We start from the raw sequence: 9484 nt of genomic DNA on the forward strand, positions 1-9484 counted from the left end.
TTCATGGACTTACACCTAGCTGGAGGTGAAAGACAATAAATACCTATATAAACAAATAAACAATTAAGTAAAAATATAGTACCACAGGAGTTCCTGTTATGGCTCAGCAGAAAAGATTTTGACTCACAACCATGAGGATGCAGGTTCGAATCCCTGGCCTTGCTCAGTGGGTTAAGGATCTGGCGTTGCCATGAGCTGTGACGCAGGCCAGCGGCTACAGCTCCAATTCAACCCCTAGTCTGGGAACCTCCATATGCCAAGGGCGTGGCCCTAAAAAAAGACCAAAAAATAAAAAATAGTACCGCAGATATGAGTGCTGTGGAGAAGTATAAAGCAAAGTAAAGGAATGAGAGAGTTCCAGAGTGAAGGGGATCCTTGTGCCTTAAAACAGATGAAGCAGGCATTGTGCCTATAAACTGTGGATGACTATAGAAGATGGAGCTGTTTTTCATGTAAGACCTCGTAAAACAGGGGCTTCAGGGTCTTGGTGAAAAAGTTGGAGAAAGACCTTTTCTTACTTCTGCCTAAGAGCCAGAATCATTGTGCTACTATGAAGATGTGGATTGCATTTTGGGGACCTGTGTCTACCACAGTCATGAATACTAGTGTGGTTCTTACTTGTGTGTTTTGAGCAGAATACTGTACCCTCACGGTGGCTGCTCTAATAGTGCAGCTGGAAATTCCTGGTGGCTCAGCGGGTTAAGGATCCAGTGTTGTCACTGCTATAGCTGGAGCTGCTGCTGTGGCACAGGTTCGATCCTTGGCCTGGGAACTTCCGCAAGCTGTGGATGCAGCCCTTCCCCTGGCAACCTCCAAATAATAGTGGAGCTAACAGTGTCTTCTTGGCTCTTGGAATACCACCTCATAGAAAAAGGGAAGTGGAAGAAACAATGTTTGATAGTATTTTTAGGGCCTCTGAGAGGTCCTGAGAGAGTGTAAGTAGAGATATTAGCAAGAGGGAGATCTACAGGAGTTCCTGTCGTGGTGCAGTGGTTAGCAAATCTGACTAGGAACCATGAGGTTGCAGGTTCGGTCCCTGCTCTTGCTCAGTGGGTTAAGGATCCGGCGTTGCCGTGAGCTGTGGTGTAGGTTGCAGACGCGGCTTGGATCCTGCGTTGTTGTGGCTCTGGCGTAGGCTGGAGACTATAGCTCCAATTCGACTCCTAGACTGGGAACCTCCATATGCCGTGGGAGCAGCCCAAGAAATAGCAAAAAGACAAAAAAAAAAAAAAAAGAGGGAGATCTACAAAATTTTGTATGTATTGTCCACGATGGAATACCAGAGACTTCCCAGGATATGACAGGTGAGAAGGGATAGGGAAGTTTGCATAAGGTGGTATTGTGGAACGGAATTTCTAAAAATTCTTTTAAATGGCAGAGAAGTCTATGGCAGACATATCACAGTCCATAATCTCCCCAGATACTTGCACATAATTTCCTCCACATTGCACTGATACTCTGAGAGAGGCAATTTGCCAAGCAAAATTGCCTCATGACACCAGAAATTGCGGGTATTCTCAGGCAGTGCAGCATTATCCATGCCTGATGAGGATTCTGACTTTGAGCTTTGTGCAACTTTCACCGGGGCAGAAAATATACAGAGGGAGGAGTTCCTGTTGTGGCACAGCAGAAATGAATCCGACAAGGAACCATGAGGTTGCAGGTTTGATCCCTGGCCTTGTTCAGTGGGTTAAGCTGTGAGCTGTGGTGTAGGTCACAAATGTGGCTCAGATCTGGCGTTGCTGTGGCTCTGGTGTAGGATGGCAGCTACAGCTCCGATTAGACCCCTAGCCTGGGAACCTCTATATGCCATGGGTACAGCCTTAAAAAGGACAAAAGACAAAAAAAAAAGAAAGAAAATATACAGAGAGGATGGAGGGTGCATGAAGCCCTGCACAAAGGGTCCTGGGTAGCTCTAGAGTTTGGAGTTGTCTGTGTCTGTGGCCAACTGTCCAACGACACTTGGACTGGAACTAGTTATGTACAGAGAGACATGGATAAATGACTAAACATGCACTGAGAGGGGGGAAATTCCGTGCAAGTGCTGCTACAAGAGAAGCTGTTGTGGTGGGCAATGAAGAAAGGGGAGGTGGGGTGAAGAGCAGCAAAGCAGGTTTAATTGAAATGACAAGTTATTTCCAGTGGAAGTGCAGACTGAATGAGAAGCTGGAAGATCCCCTGGAATTCTTGCTCTGAGTACAGTTAATATGGGTGAGAAAGAAATGAGGAGGGGTGGCCTTTAAGATTCCTTTCTTTTCTTTCTTTTTTTTTTGTCTTTCTGTCTTTTTAGGGCCCCACCTGCGGCATATGGAGGTTCCCAGGCTAGGGGTCCAATTGGAGCTGTAGCTGCCGGCCTCCGCCAGAGCCACAGCAATGTGGGATCCGAGCCTCATCTGCGACCTACACCCCAGCTCACAGCAATGCCGGATCCTTAACCCACTGAGTGAGGCCAGGGATCAAACCCACAACCTCATGGATGCTAGTCATGTTCGTTAACCACTGAGACATGATGGGAACTCTGGCCTTTAGGATTTCTAAAATTTGTTTGAGGGCACAAAGCAAGCAACTGAAAGCCCTGATCAGGCTTTAACTGAGGAGTGTGTGTGACCTCATGACCACTTCTGTGAAGTAGAGATTCTTGAGAGTGTGAAGAGTTGGATCCCCTCTCCAGGCAGAGGCTCATAAGGGTTTAGGATCCTTGCTAGCGAGCATGCCCACTTCTCTGAACAAGCATGGAGATGAGCAAAGGAGGTGGGCTGGAATACCAGGCAAACAACCCTCTCATGCTGAAAAAATTTAGTCACACAAAACCCATAACAATAGGAGTATTCTTTTTAGGGGGGCACAACCACGGCATGGGTAAGTTCCTGGGCCAGGGATTGAACTTGTGCCACAGTAGTAACAATGCCAGATCCTTAACCCACTGAGCCACCAGGGAACTCCAACAAGACTATCCTTAGCCCCTCAGTCTTTCTTACTCTCTTGGAAGAGACTCTGTTATTGACAGCTAGGGCTCCTGGTACCTATGCAGATCAGAGGAATGAGGGACAGAATAAAAGGAGCTAAAACAAGGACAAGGAGTTTCTTTCTACAGAAAAGAAAAAAAAATACATTCAAGAAGTGATGGGGGAGTTCCCATTGTGGCTCAGAGGAAAGGAACTGGCCTAGTATCCATGAGGATGTGGGTTCAATCCCTGGCCCTGCTCAGTGGGTTAAGGATCTGGCATTACCATGAGCTGTGGTGTAGGTTGCAGATGCATCTCAGATCTGATGCTGCTGTGGCATAGGCCAGCAACTGTAGCTCTAATTCAACTCCTAGCCTAGGAAGGAACTTCCATATGCTGTACCTGTGCAGCCCCTAAAAAAGAAGAAGAAGGAGAAGGAGGAGAAGGAGAAGAAGTAGTGATGGGTATGGGGGAATGAAAAATCAAGGGCCAGACTTTTGAGAAAGTCTGGGGGTGTTTGGGGAGAAGGGAGAAAGTAGGGCAGCAACAGTTTATGCCTTATGAGCAACATGAAGCAAGAAGCTTAAGATTTTTGCTCTGTGCTAAAAATGTAAACCCCCTAGAGTTTTCCAGACACCATAATAAAAATCTAAATTGCTTTTAATTCTTTTTGGTTATTAGATGTGTTTCTTTTGAATATGATAGAATGCTAAGATGGGACCCAAGACAGCTCAGCTTTATAAAATTACATTTGGGGAGTACTGTCTGGGATTGCAGACCTAAGTGTGGCAGTCAAACTTGATTTTGTACCTTGATTTTGACCATCTTTCTAGATCTGAGTTAAGTAAGCACCTTCATTATGACTACTGGATTTATAGTGCAAAAGCACACCAGTTATATAAAACAGACCCTGGAGATAAACTAGACACTAGGTAGAGGAAAATGGCAAAGACTACTAAAAATCAAAATTTTAGTGAGAATGTGAGGCTTGAAACTGGGTGACCTATATCTATGCAGCATGGAGTCTCTGCACCTCTCTGGGCTTCTGAGATTGGGATGAAGCAATAGAACAGCTAAGGTGATTCCCAGAGGATAAGAAAAAGGCAGGAAGCAGAAGAGCAGTGTGAAGGGGTTATTTTTTCCTGATATGCGGCAAACATTCTATGTGTGAATACTCTGGAGACATGGCCAGAGTACCCATTTGACTTGGGGAGGGACCCACTCAACAAACCCCAGGGCACTGGATTCCAGAGGGCCCAGCACTGTAACCCAGCCAGCTGACTGAAGCTCTGCTCTACTATCTGCACTCTGGCTCCTTACTTTTCCGAGACCAGACCCTTTTATTTTCCCTTGTCTCTTTTTACCTGGAATTCCTAAAATTATCTGGCTCTGAATCTGAGGGACTAACTGTCTTCTTGTATTTTCAAGTCCTGCTACTAGTCCAGACCCCCAGATCCCACCTACCCTTGGCTCTCAAATATCTGACCTGGAACTTCACTGGATCAGCCACACCCCTTGATCTCTGCACTGTTTCCCATGTTCTTTTGTGCTTCTCCAATAAAATTTCCCCTCCCTTGAGGCTCAGACCCCCTGTGCTCTCAGCAGACCTCATGCCAGCACCTCTGGGCAGCATGATGTAATCTTATGCTGAAAGCCTTGACATACATGATATCCTCAACAATAGTGGCAAAGGGCCTTGTATGATGGCATAACCCAGCTCCTACTGTATAGGGGCTATGTTTAATGTTAAGGCTAAGATGGGAGGCCCGGTATTAGGGACAGGGTTGGTTCTTGTTGTTAGAAGGCAGGAACCCATCTGAAGGGTGAGAGAGCTGGCAAAATGAAATCATCCATGTGATGTGCTGGTCAAGAGATGTGAAGTAACAGACCCAAGCAAAAACCCTGAAAATCATGCCAGTATTTTCTGACTATAGCAAAGTTCTCCAGGGAAAGATGAACAGCCTTGAACCCATAAGCCTTTAGAATATACTTGCTGTAGTATAATCAGAAACTTAGGCTGTGTAAGCTCAGCTGGTGTGTGTGTGTGTGTGTGTGTGTGTGTGTGTGTGTGCGCGCGCGTGTGTGTTTTCTGTTTCTAGTTTTCCTACTCTTCTTTTTTGGGTAAAGTCTTTTTGTGAATACCAGTTCAATTCAGCTGTGCCTAGGGAAATCAAGGAAACGCATTTCCGTTTTCTTCTGAGCTTTAGGAATAACTTATTGGGGCACACAGTAGAGGTGGGAGTGATAACTAAGGTGAGAGTCACAAATTTGTGGAATGAAGGAAGGACAGAATGAGCAAGCAAATAGGATTGAATCTTAGAAAATGCAATACTGAAGGTTTAAAAAATGTGTTCATATATTTGTTTTGAGAAGTTGAATTTCTAATGGCTGCATAATACTTTGTTATACCAATAATGCCTTAGATTAAACATTCTGCTGTTTAGGATATTTCCCCATTTTAATAGCAGTAAGACATGGAATAAGCTAAACAGTTCTTTACAGTTTCTCTGGGCCAGCCCCACTCCTCATCACCAGAGAATGCAACAAAGGTAACACATTTGCTATCACTGAACCACTAGTATATGAAACACTTACCCATACCTAGCTCTTCCCCATCTTGAAGTGATACAGCTTTTCTCTTCTCCAGGTTTATTTCTTGTGAATTTCATTTTGGTTTCTGACCACTTGGCTTTTCCAATGTACTGAGGTCATTATTAGTTAGTATGCTGCTGCCCAGGTGCTGTTGTCTTCTCAATCGAAGTCATCTGTAAATATATTAAATTTAATTGTTCTTCCTCCTCCTCGCTTCCCACTCCACTCCTCAAAAAGGGCAATGCATTGTTACAAAGGTTGAGACACTCAGTGCATGTCTGTACATGGGTGCAGGGCCTGCTGAGAAGGAATTAAGGGTACATAGTCCCCTCATCCATCCCTTCCACACATTGTCAACAGTTCACACTTTCATCTGTAAGCTGATGCAAAGTGTTACTCAGAGTTAGAAATAATGTTACTCAATATTATGAGTAACTCAACAATGTTACTCAATACAATAATGTTACTCCATACCCAGTCCAATCCCCTAACAGATCAGGAAAATGATTTACTCAAGGTCTCTGAATTAATAAATGACAGAAACGAAATTGCACTCAGGTTCCTAAAATCCACTGCTTGTGAGCTAGAGAGTTCTGGATGAAGGTATGGTACACAGCAGTTCTTGTAAAGTATTCATTCAACAAACATATTGAGCATTACTTACTACGCCCCAGGTACTATTTTAGGTGCTGGAGATTCCGTGCTAGAGGACACAGAGGAGACAGAAATCTCTGCTCTTAACGGAGCTGTCTTTCTCAAAACTGAAGCGCTTTGCCTCACCACCCTAGAACTCCCAGTGCCCTGGGTAGAAGCAGCTGGGTCTCACATGGGAGGGAATCCCATCTTTTCTCAGCTCCTGAACTATCTACGGCGAGGGCTGATTTATTGCAGAAACAAAACGAAGTGGCGGAAACCTCTGTAGTGACCGTCTGCGCCTCCGCACCACTAAGGCTGGCGGGGCCGGCTCCAAAGCGGCGCAGCGCTCCAACTCAAGTTTGGGATTAATAGCATCGGCCTCACTATCCTCTCTGTTTTCCTGCTGGAGGACAAAGAAGCAGGACCTGGCTCTAGCGCCATCCTCAGAGAAAAGATTGCGGGCGAGTGAAAATCCTTCCAAGGCAGTAGCGCTCAGTGTCTACCACCCAGGCCAGGAGAGGGACTACGTCTCCCCCGACCTGGGGACTTACGCAGCAAACTGCTCTCTCATGCTTCCCTATTAAACATTGCGGCCACACGCTCTTTCAGCCTCAGCTGAAGCCTCTGCAGCATCCCCACCCTACCCGCCCCCACCCGCTAGCTGAGACTCTAGAGCCCCACTGCAGCTTCCCAGCCATCCTCCCTTTTCTTTTCCACTTCCTGGTTGCCATGGAGACACACGTCATTTACGTGCCGTGCGTCGCCTTGGAAACAGAGGAGCAACCGTGGCGCGGCTGGGAGACCCGCCCCGTCACTCCAACCACACTCGCGAGCCAGCTGGTTATGACTGGGGGGAGTCCTGAGCTCGACCCTTTGCTGGCCTCGACCTCGACCTGGGTCCCACCACAGGCGCTTCTGTGACCCCGGGAAAGGGCGACTACTTGCCCTCCTTAGCGCTCAGAGGGCGGCGCTGATTCGGGTGCAATTCGGGAGGCGAGGCAGGGCAGGGAGCGTTCGCCCCTGTGCGAGCCGGAGAGACGCCGGCCCTGGGACTGTAACCGGGTCCGCGTCCCGCCAGCTCTTCCCGGCCTGCCCCGATCCTGCCTGTGCCCTCTGCCCGGGACTCACCTCCTCACGTCGGCTCCCCACCCCTCTCAAGAGTCTCCTCTTCCCTCGGCTCCTCCCCGCCCTCTGGGCACCTCTCCCCCTCCCCGTACCCTCCCCCCACCCCGAGGCCGGGCTGGACCGGACCCGGAGCAGCCATCACCCGCTTCTGCCATTCAATGGAGGACGGTCTGCTGGAGATCATGACCAAGGACGGCGGAGACATGCCCGCACCTCTGGAGGTGTCCACCGTGCCGGCGGTGGGGGACGTGATCTCCGGGGAGTACAACGGCGGCATGAAGGAACTGATGGAGCACCTGAAAGCCCAGCTGCAGGCCCTGTTTGAGGACGTGAGGGCCATGCGGGGGGCCCTGGACGAGCAGGCCTCGCACATCCAGGTGCTCTCGGACGACGTGTGCGCCAACCAGCGAGCCATCGTCTCCATGTGCCGGATTATGACCACCGCGCCCCGCCAGGGTGGCCTGGGCGTGGTCGGCGGCAAGGGGAGCTTCCCCGGCGCCCCCCAAGAGCGGGAGACCCCTTCGCTTGGGATCGGGGACAGCGGTTTGCTGGGTCGCGATCCTGAAGACGAGGAGGACGACGATGAAGAGGAGAAGGAGATGCCCAGCTCCGCCACACCCACTAGTCACTGTGAGCGCCCCGAGAGCCCCTGTGCTGGCCATCTTGGGGGGGACGGGCAACTTGTGGAGCCCCTCGATCTGCCCGACATTACCCTGCTGCAGCTGGAGGCCGAGGCCTCTCTGTGAGGGGACTCCGAGGGGGCTCTATTTTCCCGGACTGGCTTTGGGTTTCCGAGTGCATGACGTGAGGGGACTGAACGGCGCGGTGCAACATGCTTCACGCTGCTCTTGTTGGTCAAGCAGAAGAGACTCCCTCGAGGAAGGATTTATAGGGTAAAGGACTTTGGGAGCATCAAGAATTCTTTCTGCCCAACCAAGCGAGATGCAGCAAACTGCGGAAAGGTGAGATTCCGGGAGAGGAAGCGCCCATCTGTGGACTCCCATCCAATCCCCTACCCTGCCCTTTTCCCCTCCCCAGCCAACAGGAGAACCCCTGAACTGTGTAAATAAAATTCTGCTTTTTCTATTCTGAAAAAGGACTTATCTAGGACTATGGCAAATAATCTCTAACGATTTACCTAGAAGTTAAAGAATTGAGGGTATTCTGTTCTGGCAACAGAAAATTTACCCTTCTGATGAAATCCAAGCTATTCAGCGTTCTGCAGAAGCCTCTCCCCCTCACAGATCTCTGCGGCTGCTGATTGGTAAAGGAAGCTTGAGGAGGGAACTGCAGCCCTAGGAAACTGGGTGAATGGGGTTCCAAGGGCCCCTGGGCTGGGAGGAGCTGGCTATGAATGTACATGAAGACATAATAGCTCAACATCTAGGATTTTGCATGCAGAGCGGATCCTGCCTTGTCACTGACTTCATCTGGGATTGTTTTATCCACTCACTGGGGCTTAGAGAACAAAGAGCCCAGTTCACAGGCAGAGACTTGAGGGTGCTCAGCAACAGCCCAGATTTAGGGGACATTTGAGGGACTCTTGGGGGCTGCAGCCAAAAACTGTCTCTCTCCTGGCTATACCCGCTTAACTTCAGTTCCTTTTCCTGTCAATACGTCCCCGCCCGCTGCCTCTCGGTGTTACCTCCATAATGTCTTGTGTGTGTTATGTGTGTCGACCTGTGTAGTAGTGTGTGAGCCCTGAGGGGCAGGGCTTGTGGCTCTGGTGTTAGGTTCAGGGGGCTTCAGACCCTTCTGTGAGCCCCAGGCTCTCATGGCGCTGTCCCCTTTCCTCTCCTCTTTTCCCCCACAACCAGGGCATGGAGCATGTGGCTGTCCTGAGGTTCCTAACTGATGCGCCTCCCTCCCACCTCCTCAAGTGGTGACTTTGTGTGCCCTTCCTCCTCCTCTGTGTATTCCTTCTCGATGCTTTCCTTGGTGTTAACCTGAATAAAGAGGCGTCATCTCCCCTCCTTGCTGACTGGTACTAAGGCAATGTCAGGGTGGGGCTTCTGGACCCACTGCATGGACAAAGGCTTAGTGGGAACTGTAGGAACCAGGCTTTCCCTCCTCTATTCTTGCCTCGGGTTCCAAGGAGTTGACTGTCCTTACCCTGGTCGGTATATGCATTGCCAACTCTACCTGCTTTCCCTTCCATCCTGGACCTTGACTTCAAGCTGGACTGA

General features: G+C 49.2%; 1 protein-coding gene across 1 annotated transcript; it reads left to right on the top strand.

Annotated features, from left to right (window-relative positions):
• Nucleotides 1–6956: 6956 nt before the first annotated feature.
• CCDC184 (coiled-coil domain containing 184) lies at nucleotides 6957–9271 on the top strand. The gene has a single exon (XM_047788586.1). The coding sequence runs from the start codon at nucleotides 7457–7459 to the stop codon at nucleotides 8042–8044; it is 588 nt and encodes a 195-aa protein (XP_047644542.1). The 5' UTR covers nucleotides 6957–7456; the 3' UTR covers nucleotides 8045–9271.
• Nucleotides 9272–9484: the final 213 nt, after the last annotated feature.

Source organism: Phacochoerus africanus, chromosome 7 (genome assembly GCF_016906955.1).
Source record: "Phacochoerus africanus isolate WHEZ1 chromosome 7, ROS_Pafr_v1, whole genome shotgun sequence".
In the NCBI taxonomy this organism is placed as follows: domain Eukaryota; kingdom Metazoa; phylum Chordata; class Mammalia; order Artiodactyla; family Suidae; genus Phacochoerus; species Phacochoerus africanus.